The 24,013-nt window shown below is 38.1% G+C and overlaps 1 protein-coding gene across 3 annotated transcripts; it reads right to left on the bottom strand.

Moving 5' to 3' along the window:
• Nucleotides 1–4,918: 4,918 nt before the first annotated feature.
• LOC128698368 (glycosyltransferase 25 family member) lies at nucleotides 4,919–23,778 on the bottom strand. Of its 3 annotated transcripts, none has more exons than XR_008408460.2 (5): nucleotides 22,241–23,777; nucleotides 18,764–18,907; nucleotides 16,544–16,705; nucleotides 6,637–13,513; nucleotides 4,919–6,552 (listed from the first exon to the last, which is right to left on the bottom strand). XR_008408460.2 is itself a non-coding variant. In XM_053790583.2 (5 exons), the coding sequence occupies exons 1-5, from the start codon at nucleotides 23,489–23,491 to the stop codon at nucleotides 11,128–11,130; spliced, it is 1,743 nt and encodes a 580-aa protein (XP_053646558.1). In that variant the 5' UTR covers nucleotides 23,492–23,778; the 3' UTR covers nucleotides 4,919–11,127. The 3 variants fall into 3 exon arrangements, 2 of the variants coding, with proteins under 2 accessions (XP_053646558.1, XP_053646557.1); XM_053790583.2 differs by having other exon boundaries at nucleotides 4,919–11,138; nucleotides 13,339–13,513; nucleotides 22,241–23,778; XM_053790582.2 differs by having other exon boundaries at nucleotides 4,919–13,513.
• Between the last annotated feature and the right edge of the window lie 235 nt (nucleotides 23,779–24,013).

Genomic DNA, 24,013 nt, shown 5'->3' with positions numbered 1-24,013 from the left:
TAACCTATCAATAGAGACTCTTTCTGCTACATCTTCCTCTTCATCACTGCTTTCTGCTCCACTGGCTTGCTGCTGTGGGTTTACAACCATCTGCACAATTTCTGAACCAGTATAATGATGAAATTTGAGTCAGTACAATGATTTGAGCCAGTATAATGATGAAATTTCAAATTATGCTAGCCAAAATTAGTGCCGGATTACTGATGGAACCGGATAACTAATTGCCAGATAAATGATGGCCGACCTGTACTGGCCTTGGTTACACTTCATTATCCACGATGGCCCAAGTTTACTAAGATGAATAAATAGTATGTGAAAGGGAATAAATTATTGGTAACATTTCAAATTCTAAAGCATCAAAAACCTAAGGTACAGGTAATGTCTATGAACAACTCTATAGGAAGAATGAGCTTATAACAACTACTAATTATACAAACTTTGCGAGATCAATTTAAAAATTAGCAATGTTGTAGAGTTATACATGTATATTTTGCATGACAAAAGTAGTTTTGTTTAACACATCGACCATCTCCCACTGAGGCAGGACGACCAGAAAAAGAAACACTTTCACCATCATTCACACTATCACTGCCTTGCCAGAGGCACACAGATATATAACAGTTTAGATGTGATTAAGTTCTGTCTCTTTCACACCAAACACAAAAAATATTCCTGTATGGTCAGCTCTTTCACAAAACTCTATACACAGCAATTTTTTGTAAATGTAGCTGTAACAAGAACCTCCAAAATTAAATAATCCAGTGTAACGAAGTCACTTTATCTGACTTTTTTGGGTTGTCTTAGATAATTTACACATTACTATGTATGATAATCTGTGTAACATTACATTCGTACCTCGAGTTACAAACAGCTCAAAACTCGAACAATTATGTAAGTGTATCTATGTAAGTCCTCCATGGGGAAGTGGAACAGAATTCTTCCTCCGTAAGCCATGCGTGTTGTAAGAGGCGACTAAAATGCCGGGAGCAAGGAGCTAGTAACCCCTTCTCCTGTATATATTACTAAATGTAAAAGGAGAAACTTTCATTTTTCCTTTTGGGCCACCCCGCCTCGGTGGGATACGGCCGGTGTGTTGAAAGAAAGATCTATGTAAGTGCTTTTATAGGTGTATTTTTGGGAGTCTGTAACGGATTAATCTAATTTACATTATTCCTTATGGGAACAAATTGGTTCGGTATCGCCACTCGAACAGCCTTCTGGAACGAATTAAGTTCGTATCCCGAGGTACCACCGTATTTGTGTGTACCTGCACCTAAAGAAACTTATTTACATGGAAAGGCCTTTATAATAAAGGTGATTCAATTTATTATGCACTTTTTCATTCACATTTACCAAAAATTTTACTATGCTGATGAGCTTAATAAAAGAGATGACTGTCAACAATAGCCATTTTCAAAGTTAATTAGAGTATCTCTGAGGATCAGTGGGATACAGTCAGTTTGTTGAAAGAAGATCACTGAGGATTAATTAATGGCCAAAAAATTAACCTTTGACAATACTGGCAGAAACTTCCCTCCATGACCAGGTTTGGACCCTATCTAAAATGTCATCACTAAGAACTCCCCGAGCAGTGCACTATGCCTATTACAAGACATTTCTTCAAATTGAAAATATATTCATTCATCACTTCAATTAATATTATATTTCATAACCTGTACAGCCACATCTTTTGATTATAAAATATATATATGAGACAGCTCTCTCATCAGCCTATATACAGGGCAATTTTTCAGTAATGAAAAACTAAATAGCATGTGCTACTGAAAGCCTTTCAATGGCTCTCTGCAATTTTGAGCAACATTTACAAAAAATTGCTCTATATAGAGGGGCTTTAAGCGAGCCTAAAATGCACTTTATTATACTAAATTAACTTCAACAGAAAAAGCACTGTATATTACAGTACTGTACATTACAACACAGTACATAACAATACCATACAGTACAGTACTGTTCAGTACTGTACTGTACTGTACAGTACTGTACTGTACTGTACAGTACTGTACTGTACTGTACAGTACTGTACTGTACTGTACAGTACTGTACTGTACTGTACAGTACTGTACTGTACTGTACAGTACAGTACTGTATGGTACAGTACTGTACAGTACTGTACTGTACAGTACTGTACTGTACTGTACAGTACAGTACTGTATGGTACAGTACTGTACAGTACTGTACTGTACAGTACTGTACTGTACTGTATGGTACAGTACTGTACTGTACTGTACAGTACTGTACAGTACTGTACTGTACTGTACAGTACTGTACAGTACTGTACTGTACTGTACAGTACTGTACTGTACTGTACAGTACTGTATGGTACAGTACTGTACAGTACTGTACTGTACAGTACAGTACTGTACAGTACTGTACAGTACTGTATGGTACAGTACTGTACAGTACTGTATGGTACAGTACTGTACAGTACAGTACTGTACAGTACAGTACTGTACAGTACTGTACAGTACTGTATGGTACAGTACTGTACAGTACTGTACTGTACAGTACTGTACTGTACCATACAGTACAGTACAGTACTGTACTGTACAGTACTGTACAGTACTGTACTGTATGGTACAGTACTGTACAGTACTGTACTGTATGGTACAGTACTGTACTGTACTGTATGGTACAGTACTGTACATAAGAACATAAGAAAGGAGGAACACTGCAGCAGGCCTGTTGGCCCATACTAGGCAGGTCCTTTACAATTCATCCCACTAACAAACATAAGAACATAAGAAAGGAGGAACACTGCAGCAGGCCTGTTGGCCCATACTAGGCAGGTCCTTTACAATTCATCCCACTAACAAACATTTGACCAACCCAATTTTCAATGCTACCCAAGAAATAAGCTCTGAAAATTGGGTTGGTCAAATGTTTGTTAGTGGGATGAATTGTAAAGGACCTGCCTAGTATGGGCCAACAGGCCTGCTGCAGTGTTCCTCCTTTCTTATGTTCTTATGTTCTTATGTTTGTTAGTGGGATGAATTGTAAAGGACCTGCCTAGTATGGGCCAACAGGCCTGCTGCAGTGTTCCTCCTTTCTTATGTTCTTATGTACAGTACTGTACCATACAGTACAGTACAGTACTGTACCATACAGTACAGTACTGTACAGTACTGTACCATACAGTACTGTACTGTACAGTACTGTACTGTACTGTACAGTACTGTACAGTACTGTACTGTACTGTACAGTACTGTATGGTACAGTACTGTACAGTACTGTACTGTACTGTACGGTACAGTACTGTACAGTACTGTACTGTACTGTACAGTACTGTACCATACAGTACAGTACAGTACTGTACTGTACTGTACAGTACTGTACAGTACTGTACCATACAGTACGGTACAGTACTGTACAGTACTGTACTGTACTGTACAGTACTGTACCATACAGTACTGTACAGTACTGTACTGTACAGTACTGTATTGTACAGTACTGTACTGTACAGTACTGTACTGTATGGTACTGTACTGTACTGTACTGTATGGTACTGTATGGTACTGTATGGTACTGTATGGTACTGTATGGTACTGTACTGTACTGTACTGTATGGTACTGTATGGTACTGTACTGTACTGTACTGTACTGTACTGTACTGTACTGTACTGTACGGTACTGTATGGTACTGTATGGTACTGTATGGTACTGTACTGTACTGTACTGTACTGTATGGTACTGTATGGTACTGTACTGTACTGTACTGTATGGTACTGTATGGTACTGTACTGTACTGTACTGTACTGTATGGTACTGTATGGTACTGTATGGTACTGTACTGTACTGTACTGTATGGTACTGTACTGTACTGTACTGTACTGTACTGTACTGTACTGTATGGTACTGTACAGTACAGTACAGTACAGTACAGTACAGTACTGTACAGTACTGTACTGTACAGTACTGTACAGTACTGTACCATACAGTACTGTACAGTACTGTATGGTACTGTACAGTACAGTACAGTACAGTACAGTACTGTACAGTACTGTACAGTACAGTACTGTACAGTACAGTACTGTACAGTACTGTACAGTACTGTACCATACAGTACAGTACAGTACAGTACAGTACCATACAGTACAGTACAGTACCATACAGTACTGTACAGTACAGTACCATACAATACAGTACAGTACAGTACCATACAGTACCATACAGTACAGTACAGTACCATACAGTACCATACAGTACAGTACAGTACCATACAGTACAGTACAGTACCATACAGTACTGTACAGTACAGTACCATACAGTACAGTACCATACAGTACAGTACCATACAGTACAGTACAGTACCATACAGTACCATACAGTACAGTACAGTACCATACAGTACCATACAGTACAGTACCATACAGTACAGTACCATACAGTACAGTACAGTACCATACAGTACAGTACAGTACCATACAGTACCATACAGTACTGTACAGTACAGTACCATACAGTACCATACAGTACTGTACAGTACAGTACCATACAGGACAGTACAGTACAGTACCATACAGTACAGTACAGTACCATACAGTACCATACAGTACTGTACAGTACAGTACCATACAGTACAGTACAGTACCATACAGTACAGTACCATACAGTACAGTACCATACAGTACAGTACAGTACCATACAGTACCATACAGTACAGTACAGTACCATACAGTACAGTACAGTACCATACAGTACCATACAGTACTGTACAGTACAGTACCATACAGTACCATACAGTACAGTACCATACAGTACAGTACAGTACAGTACCATACAGTACAGTACAGTACCATACAGTACTGTACAGTACCATACAGTACTGTACAGTACAGTACCATACAGTACAGTACAGTACCATACAGTACCATACAGTACCATACAGTACCATACAGTACCATACAGTACAGTCTTATCACTTAACAACAAAGAAATTCATATATGAAGTATATTTGTACCTCAATAGCTATCAAAAATATTAGGTCATGTAAACAACACACAATATGTATTTTAACTACATATTTCAACAAACATGTAACGCATCATGAATAACTAGAAAAATACATTTTTTGGAAACTACAATATCCTACAGTATACTTAACTATTCAACTTACAACTACGTAACAGTAACTGAAATAACTCAAATAAATGCATTTCTCAAAAAGCTATGAATAGATTATTTTCAGTTATTACCAGAATACAATGGTAATGAATTGCTGTAGTTCTAAGTACAGTCAGCTCTATTATAAGGAGCTCTTCTGTACAATGGATTTTTTTGTAAATGCCACTGGAAAGTACATCAATACAGTGGGATTTTTGGAAATGCAACTGAAAAGGTGCATTGATACAGTGGGATTTTTTGTATGAATGCAACTGATATAGTGCATCTCAGTGAATAATTCACAATATGGAAATCCTTCTACATGCCATTTAATTTTGAAAGAACTTTTTCAATTGCATTTAAAGAAATTCACTATATAGCGGATGTTTTTAAGAGAGGTGACTGTACAGTACACAACCAAGGACATCCACTGGAACTTTCCCAGAAAAAATAATGGGAAATGTAACACATCAATATGGCAGTTTTATCTTGACACAGGCTTGATCTATTGTAACTCCAAAATTTATATTTGCAATCACCTAAGAGATTGTATATATAAAACTATTGGTCAGCGAGTTATTAATCTTAAGTTAGGCTTAAGTTTGCTCGTAATGCTCTGCATATTAAGGGGCTTCTGCATGCACACCTCAGTGTCACTCACTTTTGTACAAACACTGTATCATGCTGACCCCTCAAGGGATGTTCCTTGATGCTGGTGAGGGGCTCTTGATCTAGGGAATTGGATCTGCATTACAGTTCCCTGAATTGAGCCTGAATACCTTATATCTCCCCCCCCCCCAACAGGCGCTGTATAATCCTATGAGTTTAGCGCTCCCCCATGATTATTATAATAATGTGTCATGCTAAAGTAAAATATCTTTATCTTATCCAAGGTGGCCAAGTGTCCCCTTTCTCATCCAAGGTGGCCAAGTGTCCCCTTTCTCATCCAAGGTGGCCAAGTGTCCCCTTTCTCATCCAAGGTGGCCAAGTGTCCCCTTTCCTTTATGCTTCATTCCTACTGGATGTCCATGCCTACACCTGCCAAATACTTAACCACTGTGGCAGATTAACCTAAGGGCAAAGGGAGCAATTGCTGTATGCATCAAGATCCCCATAATTCCATCTTGTATACAAAAATAGCTGTAGCGGAACAACGGAAATGCATTACTGTATTTGTATTTTCAAATAAAATATAATTCTATTATGTCTTAAATTAAAAATATACATTATTGCATTTATATGTGATGCCACAAAGCCTCATCTATACTTAATCTGCCACAGCATACATCATACTTAATTATTTTCTAGCATTTACACCAAGTTAGTATAAACAGTCTTCAAAAACATCTTGGCATTATATGTCTATTAACATTTCTAGTTTAATTTCTAATGTTAAGTTTTGAATCATTTGCTGAAGCATTTAAAAGCACCTGCCTATTAACCTGTCTATTAACATTTCTAGTTTAATTTCTAATGTTAAGTTTTGAATCATTTGCTGAAGCATTTAAAAGCACCTGCCTATTATTTTCAGAGTGAGAAACATGAATGCAGTACAGTAAGGATGTAGAGGTGTAACACTGACAGGCGTGGGCACAAAAACAAGCTTCTAATGGTCTCTATTACCCTCTGCATAGAGCTTGATCAAGCTATAATTAAGCTTTAACCTGAGAGTAATGTTGATGCAATAAAAGCTTATTCTATATATTGTATCATGCACAAATAACTAGCACACAGGAGAGAACTTTTGAGAATGTTTCAGTCCATCTTGGACCATTTACAGTCACGCTAACACACGAGAGTCAGGAAGCCAGTATATATAGCCGAGGGGGGACAGGGATGGGACAAATAAAGGAAGAAATACAAGTACAGTAATGGTAGTGGTAATGCTCGGCGGCGGCGGCGGCGGCGGCGGCGGCGGCGGCGGCGGCGGCGGCGGCGGCGGCGGCGGCGGCGGCGGCAGCAGCAGCAGTAGTAGTAGTAGTATCATCATCATACCCATACAGTAGACTCTTAAAAAACTAGTTGCTTCGCAACTGTGGCCGCTCTCGTATCTCGAGAGGGCACTATCGACACTAAATTAACGTTACAGCATCTTTTTCTCCAGTATACTCCGGGGTGTTTCCAGAAGTTCTATATAGGAGTCATCTAGTTGAAAGAGGAGGCTAGGGGACTTGACCCGTATAATTTTTTTTTTAACAGACCGGCTGTCTCACACCAAGACAGAATGACCCGAAAAAGAAGAAACGAAAAGTTTGTCTTCTTTTTACATTTAGTAATCTTGAAAGAATTATTATTATTATTATTATTATTATTCTTTGGAGGGGTTGGAGGGGGCTGATGGATAACCTAAGAAAGTCAGTGTGTCATCAAGGACTGTCTGTCTTATTTCCATTGTGGTCCTTCAATTTTGTTCCCCAGGATTCCTCCCACAATAGTCAACTAATACCCAGGTTCCTACTTACTGCTAGTTGAACACTGACAGCAGGTGTAATGTGACTAATGACCAGGTACCTACTTAGTACTAGGTGAATAGATTTGATCAGATGAAGTTGAAGGTAGCCCCAATTTATTGGATCAAGATCCAATCACTACTGAAGGGTCAGTGGCCTGAGCATTTTGAGATTGCAACATGACAAATAGACCTAATCTAAAGGTCGGTTTTGCTAACGTGAATTTGTACACTCATTTGGTAATCTTTGAAAATGCTCTGGAATCTCAGGTGCCAATTTTTTAAAAAAATTACTGTATATAGTAAAACTTGTTAAATGTGACCTCACTGAAACTGTGACCAGTTCACAGTTCCAGTGATTGTTGACACACTAATTTTTTATTCTAAAAATTTTATTAAGTTACCCCTAACTTACCTTAAAATACCAATTTAATCTATTTAAAAGAGATAAATGGTATAAAATACTGACATGATGGAAAAACACACAAATACGTACAGTATAATGCAATCCTTTATTGACAACATTTTACCCACACAGTGGTCTTTATCAAGTCAAAAACAGATCTCTTTGTGACTTGATAAGTCACAAAGAGATCAAGTCACAAAGAGCCCACTGTGTGGGTGAAATATAGTCAATAAAGAATCATATTATACTGCATTTGTGTCTATTCTTCCCTCTGTCTAAAAGAGTTTGATGCTGTACAACTGGATGATGTGTGGCGGCCCAAGAGATGGACTAGAAAGAATGGGCAATGCTGATAGTTTACATGGTTTTTAACCCTAGTGAGGCATTTTTGGGTGTGGATGGTGAAATAGAATCATGATTAACTTCTTATTCACTTCAATGATTGTTACTTTATATGTTCCTTAATTTTTTTTAACATGACTGTCTCCCACAAAGGTAGGGTGACCCAAAAGAGAAATAATGAACATTAAAATGGTATAAAATATAAAATGTGTCTTACCTAACAGAGAAATAATGCTTTCAGCATCATTCATTCGTTCACTGTCTTACCAGAAGCATGCTGACATCCTCACCCCTCCTTCAGAGTGCAGGCACCTTACTTCCCACATCCAGGACTCAAATCCCTTAATCTTCTTTCTTCTTTCAACAAACCAGTCACATCCCACCCAAGCAGGATGACCCAAAAAGAAAAATGAAAGTTCTTCTTTTTAACTTGAGTAATGTATACAGGGAAAGGGGTTACTAGCCGCTTGCTCCTGGCATTTTAGTTGCCTCTTATGATACACATGGCTTACGGAGGAAGAATTCTGTTCCACTTCCACATGGAGATCAAATCTCTTAATATCAATATAAATTTTCACTAGAATGATTGGTTCATTGTTTATCCTCACTAGGTACAGTATATCCAGGTATAACCAATGAAGACTATATCTAGAAGTATACCCCTCTAGGGTTAAATACCTATCTAAGATTCCCTCTTGTATTTAAGAGGCAAAAATACTCTTCAGTATATAATATAGAAGACTGACCTCTAGACAGCTAACATATTCTGAGTTATAAATTAATGGTTCACATACATTCTCAGTGTAGGTAGTAGGGTGGTAAACAACAACCTCCCAGGGAGGTACACTACCGTTCTGCCAAGTGAGTGCAAAACGGAAATCTGTAATTGTTTTACATGATGGTAGGATTGCTGGTGTCTTTTTTCTGTCTCACAAACATGCAAGATTTCTAGCATGTCTTGCTACTTCTACTTACACTTAGCGTACGTAATAAGGCAAATAGATTACTGGGATTTATATCAAGAAATGTAAGCAACATTAGTCCAGAGGTCATACTGCAGCTTTATACATCATTAGTAAGGCCTCACCTAGATTATGCAGCTCAATTCTGGTCTCCATATTACAGAATGGACATAAATTCGTTAGAAAACATTCAGCGTAGGATGACTAAATTAATACATAGCACTAGAAATCTTACTTATGAAGAAAGACTGAAGACTCTTAAATTACATTCACTTGTTAGACGAAGAATGAGGGGAGACCTGATCGAAGTGTGTAAGTGGAAGATAGGTATTAATAAAGGGGATATTAATAAGGTCTTGAGGATATCTCTCCAAGAGAGAACCCGCAGTAATGGATTTAAATTAGACAAGTTTAGATTTAGAAAGGACATAGGAAAGTATTGGTTTGGAAATAGGGTAGTTGATGAGTGGAACAGTCTACCTAATTGGGTTATTGAGGCTAGGACTTTGGGTAGTTTCAAATTTGGGTTGGATAAATATACGAGTGAGAGGGGTTGGATTTGAGTGGGACTTGCAAATGAGTGGATAGAGTTATCAGAGCTTATTTCTTGGGTAGCATTGAAAATTAGGTAGGGCAAATGTTTTGTTAGTGGGATGGATTGTAAAGGACCTGCCTAGTATGGGCCAACAGGCCTGCTGCAGTGATCCTCCTTTCTTATGTTCTTACTACACATACATGTACAAGCATATATATACACACCCCTCTGGGTTTTCTTATATTTTCTTACTAGTTCTTATTCTTATTCTTGTTTATTTCTTCTTATCTCCAGGGGAGGTGGAACAGAATTCTTCCTCGGTAAGCCATGCGTGTTGTAAAAGGTGACTAAAATGCCAGGAGCAAGGGGCTAGTAACCCCTTCTCTCGTATACGTTACTAAAGTTAAAAAGATAAACTTTTGTTTTTCTTTTTCGGTCACCCTGCCTCAGTGGGATATGGCTGGTTTGTTGAAAGAAAGAAAGAAAGAAGATATATTCTCAGCTACAAGTTAATGTGTTTTGATTGAGAGCAAGTGCTCCAAGTTATGCTTTAGACTCATGGCTAAAATAAGAAGATTGGTTGCATTTACGTACATAAATGTGACTCTTGACTTCATAGTACCAACATCCGTAAGAGTGTGTCTTAGAAAAATGTGCAAGTGAGAAATCAGCTAAGCAAGTCTTTGACAAAAGTCGAACACTAGTCTTTATAACAGATAGATTTTGCTGGAATGATTAACCCTAAGGGTTAGTAACCCAGGATAACTCAATAAGTCAGGATGCTAATGAGGACTGTCAATATTATTTCTATTGGTATTTTTTTATTCTCTAACACCCAGATACCTACTTATTGCTAGGTGAACAGGGGCATCAAGTGTAAGGAAACATGACCATTTCTACCCGAGCCGAGGATTAAACCCCAGTCACTTAGTGAGCTGAGGAAGCTCCTGAGCCATGAAAAACAGGTAACAGAAAGCCAAAAAAAAAAAACTGGTATAGTTGTTCAAAAAAAATTTACACTCCTTGACCAATTTAAATTAAAAAAAAGTATGAACCCATTGCATATAATGTATTTGGCTAAAAATAATGAAGAAACATAATATCCCAAATTCCATCATTATTAGAAGATTGTAGAGTTAACTTAGTCATGAATATGACTGAGGATATTTTAACTTAACTCCCCACTTTATTAACAACTGAACTATAAGTATTTGATATAGTTTACCTAAGAAGGGATACTTAAAGCTAAGTAAGGGAGTTAAGGCAGTCATCTGTGTAGGCTCGCTGGTTGGGTATCATGGATTTTACTGGCTAGAATTGACCTATAGATGAGGAGAAACTGAAATTTAGTTATACAGTAGACCCCCTGTATCCGTGGATTTGGCTACTGCAGCTTTGGGCACCCATGGTAGGTCTTGGAATGTATCACCAGTGGATAAGGGGGACTACTGAGTAGTCCCCCCACTTTTCCGTAAGTGATACGTTCCAAGAACTACCACGGATGCCCAAAACTGTGGTAACCAAATCCGCGGATACAGGGGTTCTATTGTATTATATTATCAATAGTATACAATACCAACAAGTTGCCAAATAAAACACACGTGAAGCACTCAGTTATCTTTGTGGCAAAAATCATTTAGCATAAACAGAAGCCGTCCTCAACTGAATACAGGAGAATATAACACAGGACACAGAAGTAAAATATACGCATTAAGATTAGTCTGCCCAAAATACAATGCATATCAGTGGCTTTCTTCAGTGCCTAATTGTGTTTTATTACACGTAAACTACAATATTTTGTACTGCATAAAGAAATAAAAATCATATTTTAAGTAGGTTTGAGGTAATCAGTCCTTCAGCCTTGGTAGGAGGGTCAGTCCCTCACAGTTTAAGAAACTGATTACCTCAAAACTACTATTACTATCCCAGTACAGTGGTACCTTGAGTTTCGAACAGCTCCCAATTCAAACAATTATGTAAGTGTATTTTTGTAAGTGCTTTTGTAAGTGTATTTTTGGGGGTCTGAAACAGATTAATCTAATTTACATTATTCCTTATGGGAACAAATTGTTCGGTATCGGCACTCGAACAGCCTTTTGGAACGAATTAAGTTCGTAACTCGAGGTACCACTATATTATATTATTTACCTGTATACAAGTGAAGAGGCTGGTGCATCATCATCAATAAAGATAGTCAAGTGTTGTGTTGGTGCAACATCTCATCAATAAAGATACCCAAGTGTCGCACATGTGTCTTTTTCATCAACAAATATATTTGCAGTTTTGGTAGCCCAGACAAAATATTTATTTTCTTTGGCATGTACGATTTATGTATTTTATCTGGTTGGATCCTGAGATCTGAGAGAGCATTCAATGTCTTTTTTAAGTTTAATTTATTATTAATGACTAGTCTGCTAAACTAAGAGTGGTCCCATATCTGACGCAATTGATTTGAAAGTTCGATTTAATGAGTTTTACCATGAATATAAGTAAGACACAATATGATGGTTATGGAAATTTATTTACGAAGATGTTTCAACCACCATGGACTTTATCGGTTTTTGAATTGAATAAGGTGGAAGAAATGTTTTTATAAGATGCCATAAACCACATACTGTGTCTTGTTTACATACTGTCTTATTTATATAGTACCATGTCGTTTACATGCTGTCAATATATTCTACCATTGTATTAACAAGTTTTACCATATTAGAATAGGGTGAAGGTTACATTAGCAAGCTCAATATACATGGTTAAGTATAGTGAAAGCTAAAACAGGGAAAGCCATTGCATGCGATGGGATTGCTTGTATTAATTGCAAAGCTGGCGTGTACACTAGTGTATGTGCATTTTAATTTCTAATACAGTGGACCCCCGCTTTATGATCACTTCCCAATGCGACCAATTATGTAAGTGTATTTATGTAAGTGCGTTTGTATGTGTATGTTTGGGGGTCTGAAATGGACTAATCTAATTCACAGTATTCCTTATGGGAACAAATTCGTTCAGTAATGGCACCTGAACATACTTCTGGGATGAAATAATATCGCAAGGCGGGGGTCCACTGTATATATATTTTTTAATATATGCTCTTCAAGTTTTATATCTTACAATGCAGTATGGCATTCATAAATTAAAAAATTACAAACAAGAAATTTGCTTAAAAACTGGAGAAATTAGACTAAGAAATTAAAAAAAAAAAACTGATAATTCAAAATTATGGAAGTCTGATTTAAAATTAACATAACTTACGTGTTACCACATAAAACGACATAAATTTTGCTATTTATGCAGACTAAAACTAAAATTTCAAATACTGTACGTCAGAAAATGTCTCAAACTGCTCCAAAACATTGAGATAACTGAGATACACAATATGGCAGTAACTGGGGTAACTTAGTGCAGTATAATGTAAATCCTACAAGCTACATTCATTTGCATATATACTTCTAGGAAGGCATTTTACTCAAAACTCATCCTTCACTAGGCCATTAAATCCCACCTCTAGTTCAAGGCCTTTACCTTCCAGATTAGATTCCATTGCAGCCGCAGTCTCATCTGTTTCCTGAATAATGGGCGATTCTTCGGTGTCACTAATGTAGCCTAGTTCACCAGTGTAGTGTGTTGGGTACACATATAGAGGAGCCACTGAGAAAGCATTCAAATTCCGCACTGGAAACATCTCCATCCACTCAGTCTGTAAGTAATAATATCATCTATAACAACATACAGTACAATGCCTGCACTTTAAAGGAGGGGTTTGGGATATTGGCAGTTTGGAGGGATATGTTGTGTATCTTTATACGTATATGCTTCTAAACTGTTGTATTCTGAGCACCTCTGCAAAAACAGTGATAATGTGTGAGTTTGGTGAAAGTGTTGAATGATGATGAAAGCATTTTCTTTTTGGGGATTTTCTTCTTTTTTGGGTCACCCTGCCTCGGTGGGAGACTGCCGACTTGTTGGAAAAAAAAAATAACATACAGAAGAGCCACGCTTATACAGCAGGTTAGGTTCTAGGCTACTACAGTAAAGCAAATATCACTGTAAAATGAAACCATTTTCCACTTTGAAATGCATATAAAAGTCTGATAACATATTTACACTATCATATATTAAGTGAGCAATAGAGCTAGGCCTAAAAAATGCATATACTACAGCACACGCATTACTTTAAAATATTTTTGCCCTTATTTTGTAGTGAGTGGTGAATATATTTATTGTAGGAAGACTGAATAAATGAAGACTGGGTATAATTGCAAACTGCTGTACAGTGGACCCCCCGCATAACGATCACCTCCGAATGCGACCAATTATGTAAGTGTATTTATGTAAGTGCGTTTGTACGTGTATGTTTGGGGGTCTGAAATGGACTAATCTACTTCACAATATTCCTTATGGGAAAAAATTCGGTCAGTACTGGCACCTGAACATACTTCTGGAATGAAAAAATATCGTTAACCGGGGGTCCACTGTATTAGTGAAACTCCATAAAGTGAAGCGCTGTAAGGTGGGGCCTGCCTGTACTGATAAAATGGCTTGTAAGCCGCACTGTGGATAAAATATGGGGTCGTCCCTATTTTGTCCCTTTATATCGCTGAAAAGTGTATTTCGACTTAGCTTACCAAGATATTTGTTGTCTACCAGCATACATACTGATGACTCTGTTAAATACTCAGGTGAAAGCACTAGTAAGAGGAAAAAGAAAAAGAAGAAAGGGGAAAAAGATGAGGAGGAAGATGCAAAGGCCAAACAAGGCAAACCTAACAAGATGCTGCCAATGTGTCCCAAAACAAAATCATTTGGTAGGAGGCCTGGTCACAGACCGGGCCGCGGGGGCGTTGACCCCCGAACTCTCTCCAGGTAAACTCCAGGTAAGTGCTAAACCTGCAGGGGTCATACGGTGCCTGGGAACACAAAACAGTCAGGTTTGATCCAACGAATGAGAAATGCTTGCTCCAATTGATTAGTCTGCCCAAAATGCATTGAATAAAAAACAAAAAGACCCAATACCAGCTTGGTTGATCAGGTCCTAATCCACCGTGAGGCCTGGTCACAGACTGGGCAGCGGGGGCATTGACCCCCGAAACCCTCTCCAGGTATATTCCAGGTATACCATGACTGGAACAATACACAAATAACCTACACACAGGAGAGAGAAACTTAAGTGTTGCAGTCCAACTTGGAACATTACACAGTCACAGTGTGTGACTAGCCTATATTAAAAACATTGTGGTCGCAGTGAAAGCTCCAGCAATTACAACTGTCATTGAGAGAAACATTGTTTTTATTAAAGGATTGTTTTGTCTGTGATCATTAAGACACATGTGCAACAGTTGGGTATCTTTATTGTTGAAACGTTTCACCAACACAGTAGACTTCTTCAGTCAAATACAGAGGCAGCAGTGTAGTCCTCTCTGGACAGATTTTTTGTGTGACAAAGGTGCAGTGACTCTCAAGCTGGTCCTAGTACCTTAAGTCCTTATGGAGGGGGATTCCCTTTCCAAACAATAACCTCTCCTCCTCCCTCTCCCCTCCTCGCTATCTTCCATATGCCAACAAGAGTCTTCAATAAAAGTAAAAGTGATGTTAAATGTTCATTTATCCATCTCATTAGCCATTTATATTTATTTCTCATTGTTTTCTGTATGTAAAACTATAGTCATTCTCTATAAAATGCATTTTTTTTTAATATTTTTGGATGTCTGAAACGGATTAATTGGAATTACATTATTTCTTTTGGGAAATATTGCTTCAGTTTTCGTACAATTTGGTTTTCGTCAGACTTTCTGGAACGAATTATTCACGAAAACTGAAGTTCCACTGTAATGGCTTTATTTTATGCCTGAAAATGCTCATTTTATGTAAATTACATTATCCTTGCACAGCATATACCTTATTAAAGCTTCCCTGGAGTAAAACATTCTCATAACAAATTCTCACTACAGGCAGCACACTCCACCAATATTCAATACACTCAACCTACTCACCATACAAAACATCCATACTTATTACTGCACCTATTACATACATAGAACACTTAACTCTGATATTAACCCTCCCCTCAAACATCTCCTTGCCAACCTCAACAGAACACATGACCATAACACAAGGCACAGATCACTCTTTGATGTTCCTCGTGTCCATCTCACGCTATGCAAAAACTCAATGCACATAAAAGGCCCTAAAATCTGGAATTCATTACCTGTAAATATAAAAGAAACACTACCTGTTTATAAATTCAAGTCTCTTCTCAAAGATCACTTACTCACCCAAAACCAAATAAATACTGAATAATTGAACCTTATAAATTGTATATCTTAAATGTTTCTCACAATTATATCACATAAATGTTAAACCTAAAACCCAATCTAACTTTATTATTTTTTAAATACACTACCTAACAGAATACTCCATTCTACTGAATGTACAACAATGCATGCAACCATATGACCTGTCTTTGTAATACTCACTTGTGCTTTATAGTTATCTGTTTACAATAATGTTTTATCACTGATTTCATCATTGCTTAGTTAATCTTAAGTTAATTTTAAGCCAGCCCGTAATGCTATGCATAGTATAAGTGGCTTTGGCATGCTGCTCTTATCTGTATTTTTTTTGTACCTCTGTATGTGTGCTCAAATTGTAAATAAATAAAAAAAATAAATAAATAAAAGCTATGCTACATTATGTGGGTGTTCATCCACTAGCTGGTTTTTCCACTCACCTCAGGATGTTTGTTGAACATGATTGGCAGGTATTCATCAACAGGAACTAGCTGACCAAGAGGCTGACCATCAAGTAGCTTCTTGGCACCTTCGAGGGTGATGGCATAGCAGAGTGTCCAATAGGAGTAGTCTACGTGTACAAGCGTGTCCGAGTCTTCGACCTAAACAATCAAAATTTATTTGTTTGTGTAGTATGCAAAATGTAGTTTACATGGAATAAAATATGGTTAAGTACAAAGAAAGCCAGACCAATGCTAATACACCTACCATCCGACTTACGACCTGCTCGACTTACGACGACTCGACTTACGACCGTGTTTTTTATGCCAAATTTCTGGGAAATAAACAAGTATTTGTGTTGCACACAGTGTTTATCCTAAACCTTACAGTATAAAATACAGTACTAACAGCATAAAAAGTAAAGTAAAACATGAAATACCAAAATAAAACAATAAAATAAAGTCTTTACAAAAATGTTATGTTGATATTCAGTAGTAAAGTTCGACTTACGACCATTTCAACTTACGACCGGTTTCTCGGAGCCGAACTCGGTCGTAAGTCAGATGGTAGGTGTACTTACACACTAAAGACTAGACAAAACCAAGATCTTAATTCTAACAAACTGCATCTAGCGTTTAGTACCCTAGATAATAATTCTTAATCTGTATGATTAATAAGGTATGTTAGTTTTAACGTCAAAATCTGATGTCTAAGAATTTTATTAATTTAAATCTTTAACTGTGTCCGATGTACTAGTACTCACTGATGGTGCCAATTTGTGATCATTTTCTCACCAAATTCAATGCACCACAGAATCACAAGTTTTTATCAGATTTTAATCATTTTAGTCTTATTCGATTCAGAAAGACAAACTATCTAACTTTAAAAAAAAATTATTTTTCAAAATATTCCCATAGTTAAAGGGTTGAAGAGGTATGGTAATAGGTACCATCCGACTTACCACCAAGCTTGGTTCCGGCCAACCGGTTGTAAGTCAAAATGGACGTAAGTCGAACCTTACTACTGAATATCAACATCATGCTTTTGTAATGATTTTCTTTTATTGTTTTATTTTGGTATTTTATTTTTTCCTTTAGTTTTTATGCTGTTAGTATTGTATTTTATACTGTAAGGTTTAGGATAAATACTGTGTACAACACAAGGAGTTGTTTATTTCCCAGAAATTTGGCATAAAAAACATGGTCGTAAGTCGAGTGGTCGTAAGTCGAGTGGTCGTAAGTCGAGTGGTCGTAAGTCGGATGGTCGGTGTAGCTGTAACAACAATAATAATAGATGAAGCTACAGTTGTATAGAATGTCTATGTACCTACATACATTTAATTTAATCTTAAATGTCTATTTTTTTTATTAACACATCGGCCATTTCCCACTGAGGCAGAGTGACCTGAAGTAGAAGAAACACTTTCATTACTCACTCCATCACTAGCAAGCGGCATGTCAATACTACAGTTCAAATACTGCAACATAACTCCACCCCTCCTTCGGACTGCAGGCACTGTACTTCCCACCTCCAAGACTCAAGTCCAGCTAACTGATTTCCCTGAATCCCTTCATAAATGTGTGTACAAATATGTGTACACAATATGTACTGTACTCTGAAGGCTGAGTGGGGACATGAATAAATGGTTTAGAAAACCGACAAGTTGATAAATAAGACACTTGTGCAACACTCGGGTATCTTTATTCTGGAAAGATACCCAAGTGTTGCACAAATGTGTTACTTATCATGATTTTATTTATAGTGAATTTATCGCCGTGTGCAGCATGAACTTTAGCCATCAGGCCATGGGACACCGTGAACAATTTCCAAAATAACAATAAAAACAATAATAATAATCTTTATTTCTACAAGTACAGTGGAGCCCCGCTTAACGATCACCTCCCAATGCGACCAATTATGTAAGTGTATTTATGTAAGTGCGTTTGTACGTGTATGTTTGGGGGTTTGAAATGGACTAATCTACTTCACAATATTCCTTATGGGAACAAATTTGGTCAGTACTGGCACCTGAACATACTTCTGGAGTGAAAAAATATCATTAACCGGGGGTCCACTGTACATTGTACATGTTACAACTTATATAGTGTCTGTACCTATTACTGTGCACTGTTCCTTCATAACAAATTTCTACAGTAGTACTACATGTATTATTATTTACGTTACAGCTGGTAACAAGGCAATTCTATTAGATAACTTACCCATGGTTCATCCGAGTTTTTCAATTTCTTACGACCAAGATAAATAAGGTCCCATTTAAGTAATCTATCAGCCTGGCGAATCATGTGCTTAACCTTTTCTCTAAAATAAGGCTCAAAACGAATGTCATCCTCGAACAATAACACCTGTAAAGAACAAGTAAGGTACATTATAAGTACAAATATAAATTTTTTATTTCTTTCCTGTAATAAACAGGTGGTCCTTGACTTACAATGGAGATACATTTTGACGAACCCATCGTAAGTCAAAAATATGTTAACTTAATACGAATATATGCTAAATAAACAAGTACGGTAAGTCCTTGACTTACAAACATGTTGAGAATCTTCTGTATCATGTATAATGTCATCATTACGTTATTACAGTGTATTATATCATTACTATACACAATACACAGATTGGGCCGTGGGGGTGTTGAACCCTGGAACTCTCTTCAGGTAAACTCCAGGTAATACAGAAAGTCCTCAACATATTCGTAAGTTGAAGACTTCTGCATTATGAATATTATACACAATTCAGGAGGTCCCCAATGTGTTCCTAAGTTCAGAACTTGCTGTAAATAAAGTAACTATGGTCACTGAATAAGTAAATAATTTTTTTTTTTTTTTTTTTTTTTTTTCAACAAGTCGGCCGTCCCCCACCGAGGCAGGGTGACCCAAAAAAGAAAGAAAATCCCCAAAAAGAAAATACTTTCATCATCATTCAACACTTTCACCACACTCGCACATTATCACTGTTTTTGCAGAGGTGCTCAGAATACAACAGTCTAGAAGCATACACATATAAAGATACACAACATATCCCTCCAAACTGCCAATATCCCAAACCCCTCCTTTAAAGTGCAGGCATTGTACTTCCCATTTCCAGGACTCAAGTCCGACTATATGAAAATAACCGGTTTCCCTGAATCCCTTCACTAAATATTACCCTGCTCACACTCCAACAGATCGTCAGGTCCCAAGTACCATTCGTCTCCATTCACTCCTATCTAACACGCTCACGCACGCTTGCTGGAAGTCCAAGCCCCTCGCCCACAAAACCTCCTTTACCCCCTCTCTCCAACCCTTTCGAGGACGACCCCTACCCCGCCTTCCTTCCCCTATAGATTTATATGCTTTCCATGTCATTCTACTTTGATCCATTCTCTCTAAATGACCAAACCACCTCAACAACCCCTCTTCTGCCCTGTGACTAATACTTTTATTAACTCCACACCTTCTCCTAATTTCCAAACTCCGAATTTTCTGCATAATATTTACACCACACATTGCCCTTAAACAGGACATCTCCACTGCCTCCAAACGTCTCCTCGCTGCTGCATTTACCACCCAAGCTTCACACCCATATAAAAGTGTTGGCACTACTATACTTTCATACATTCCCTTCTTTGCCTCCATAGATAACGTTTTTTGACTCCACATATACCTCAACGCACCACTCACCTTTTTTCCCTCATCAATTCTATGATTAACCTCATCCTTCATAAATCCATCCGCCAACACGTCAACTCCCAAGTATCTGAAAACATTCACTTCTTCCATACTCCTCCTCTCCAATTTGATATCCAATTTTTCTTTATCTAAATCATTTGACACCCTCATCACCTTACTCTTTTCTATGTTCACTTTCAGCTTTCTACCTTTACACACATTCCCAAACTCATCTACTAACCTTTGCAATTTTTCTTTAGAATCTCCCATAAGCACAGTATCATCAGCAAAAAGTAACTGTGTCAATTCCCATTTTGAATTTGATTCCCCAAAATTTAATCCCACCCCTCTCCCGAACACCCTAGCATTTACTTCTTTTACAACCCCATCTATAAATATATTAAACAACCATGGTGACATTACACATCCCTGTCTAAGACCTACTTTTACCGGGAAATAGTCTCCCTCTCTTCTACACACCCTAACCTGAGCTTCACTATCCTCATAAAAACTCTTTACAGCATTTAATAACTTACCACCTATTCCATATACTTGCAACATCTGCCACATTGCTCCTCTATCCACTCTATCATATGCCTTTTCTAAATCCATAAATGCAATAAAAACTTCCCTACCTTTATCTAAATACTGTTCACATATATGCTTCAATGTAAACACTTGATCTACACATCCCCTACTAAATACCAGTATTGAACAGCAAAAAAAAAAATGTATACAAATTACAGGCCACCTTCATGGTGGTAATTATCTTAAGTTTCATCTCCAAAGTACCGTATTTCGCGGCTTATAAGACTTGTTTTAGTTCCAATGGCTCAGATTCGGACGTAACTGGGAGAGCTACAGCCCGCCCCACACCCCAAACTTATAGCTCCCGTCACTGACCTTCAGTTTATAGGACGCAGGCTGGTTTTTCGAGACATTTTATAGAAAAAAAATGTGTCTAATAAGCCGCAAAATACGGTAATTACCTTTGCACCATTATATAAAGTCAAAACATCGTAAGTTGAGGAGCACCTGTATAGGCAATGTAGTTTACATTTAAAATTGTTAGGCACAAAAGAAAGCCACTACCATGAGGTGCATTTCGGGCAGACTAATCCTAATGCTTAACGACTATAAGAACCAGACATGAGATATTAAGTAGGAGTTTTATTCACACAATGTCATGTTTCCTTAAGACACCTGCTGTCCCTGTTCACCTGGCAGTAAGTAGGTACCTGAGTGTTAGCCAAGTGATATGGGGTCACATGCTGGGGACAAAATTAACCCAATTTGTCTGAAATGCTCTGCATAATAAGATGCTACTGATGTCAGCTATGGTCTGTATAAAAAGTATCATGTACATGTAGAAATAGAGATGATTATTATTATTATTATTATTATTATTATTATTATTATTATACAATATTTAGGACAGACTACTGTTAATGTAAATAGCTCAACTACATATATATTATATTCCAAGTTAATGGACTAATAGAGAGGAGAGAGCAGCAGGTAATTACAAATGGGAACGAAGTGATTATCCTGCAATCATAATAATAAAGAAATAAAATACGTATATACATAAATCTTTATTATCCATTTACTGCAGTGTGAATTACGGTGTTTAGTAAGTACATTTACCTAGGCACAGGTATACATAAGTACAATTATCATACATACTAAGATATGTAAATTACCCACCAGGATAACCCTAAAAAAATCACACAGACTTATTTCCATTGTGGTCGACTGCATTTATAATTCAGGTGGATACAGCTTTCATACAATTATAATAAAAATTCAACCACAAATTCATTATGTAAAAACACAATTATGATACAAATATAATAATTAAAATACAATAAATAAAAATGCAAATACATGTACATGCTGAAAATAAAGATATTTATTATGGTAGTCATTTTAGGCAAGAATAATAATCAGAGACATAGTATAAATTGTACCTTGTTATATTATTACAACTATCAGTAAGTGCTTAGCCCACAAGGGTCAAACCGATACCTTTTTATAGCCATTGTTCACGATATCTTCCCAGATGAAGTAATGGCTAAGGAAGCAGCCTATTTCACCGAAGGTCATGTCGCGTTTCGACCACGGATCCTTATATACGTTCATTTGCTTCACTCCAAGTTCTCTAAGGTAACTTTCGTTCAATTTCTTCCCATCTACCGCGTCGAATAATTTAACGTCGAGCCCCAATTCATCGAAGCAGAGATTCATGCGTTCGCGTCGCTCCGGCCTCCGGGGTAGGCTGATGAGGTATATCTCATCGAACCCGGCTTTGTCTTTCTTAGGCATCGGAGGGAGATATTTGCTGAGTAACTTCGATACAGGTAACGGTGGGTGTTCGACTAGGACTTCTAACTTAATGCTGAGAAGCTGCTTGAGATCCACATCGATGTGTTGGTCGTCGTCCAGCGGCGGAGGGATGAAGCCATACACCTCAGAGTTGCACACATACATGTCAATCCCAGCGTTCTTCGCCGATACGGCGAAGGTGATAATGTCATCATTGGGGCCATTGTAGTTACTGACATTCAAGGGGGCGAAAGTTAACCTATCGGAAGCAACTCGCCGCAGGTCGACGAAGACGCACGAATGAACCATCGGAAGGGCGAAACATCCCTTCTGCCGCCTCTCTAGTATGGGGATATAATCCTCGGAGCGGGTATACCAGTAATCCTCGGTCATATCACCCCAGTAATTACTATACGTAGCCAGGGAGTTTAACATGGGTGCCACTATACCCTTACCCTCATATATAAGCGTCTCTAATATATCCCCTCGGGTCAAAAACACATCCATGTCCAAAAACCATATATAATCTGCCCATTTATGCCTAGCTAGTGCCAGTGCCTCTTCTTTTATCTTAATAAGATTATTAAATCTTTCTTGGCCCCATTCAGTGCCCTTAGTGTCCCCCGGATAACTCGTACTTAAACCATCCAATTTAACATCACAGGAATGATACTTGTGCTTATTATGCCTCAACCAATCATCCAAAATTGTTATAGTTTTATCAGAATTATGATCAGAGCGAATAAATAATGATAATCTTTTCTTTGGGTATTCAAGACGTTCAAACAATGTCAGGAAATACGGCAGGGTATGCTCCTTATTTCTGGCCAAAAGTACCACTAGAACGCTCGGTTTTTTGAGTTGGTTTTGATCAGCGGCTCCGAGGATGATCAGGGCACTGCCCAGGAGGAGGAAAAGACGTGGGGCACTGGGTATAGGGGGGAAATATGACATTTTTCACACGGGTCCTGGGCGCTGCTGCCCCGCCCCTCCACACTCTTTGTAAACACTGCTTAACTCATCAGTATATAGCACCCCCTTGATGCTCCCCTGGGGCTCTTGATTGTAAGGGGTGGAGAGACCCCTGGAGCTCTTGATCATGGGGTGAAGCTGTTCTTGACGCCATTGGGGCTCTTGATCCTGGAGTGGAGCTGCTCTTGACGACACTGGGGCTCTTGATCCTGGGGTGGAGCTGTTCTTGACGACACTGGGGCTCTTGATCCTGGGGTGGAGCTGTTCTTGACGACACTGGGGCTCTTGATACTGGGGTGGAGCTATTCTTGACACTGGGGTTCTTGATCCTGGGGTGGAGCTGTTCTTGACGACACTGCGACTCTTGATCCTGGGGTGGAGCTGTTCTTGACGACACTGGGGCTCTTGATCCTGGAGTGGATCTGTTCCTAAGGCCACTGGGGCTCTTGATCCTGGGGTGGAGCTGTTCTTGAAGCCACTGGGGCTCTTGATCCTGGGGGTAGA

Source organism: Cherax quadricarinatus, chromosome 92 (genome assembly GCF_038502225.1).
Source record: "Cherax quadricarinatus isolate ZL_2023a chromosome 92, ASM3850222v1, whole genome shotgun sequence".
NCBI classification, from domain to species: domain Eukaryota; kingdom Metazoa; phylum Arthropoda; class Malacostraca; order Decapoda; family Parastacidae; genus Cherax; species Cherax quadricarinatus.
Note: the sequence above shows the minus strand (reverse complement) of the source record. Positions and strands in the feature narration are given on the sequence as shown.

What these genes read in the sequence shown, in the direction of transcription:
- LOC128698368 (XM_053790582.2), bottom strand. Translation starts at nt 23,491, where the DNA reads ATGTCATATTTCCCCCCTATACCCAGTGCCCCACGTCTTTTCCTCCTC. An exon ending in TGAACAATGGCTATAAAAAG is followed by an intron (nt 18,908 to 22,240) that starts GTATCGGTTTGA and finishes TGTTCTTTACAG; the next exon opens with GTGTTATTGTTCGAGGATGA. An exon ending in TGTTCAACAAACATCCTGAG is followed by an intron (nt 13,514 to 16,543) that starts GTGAGTGGAAAA and finishes TATTACTTACAG; the next exon opens with ACTGAGTGGATGGAGATGTT.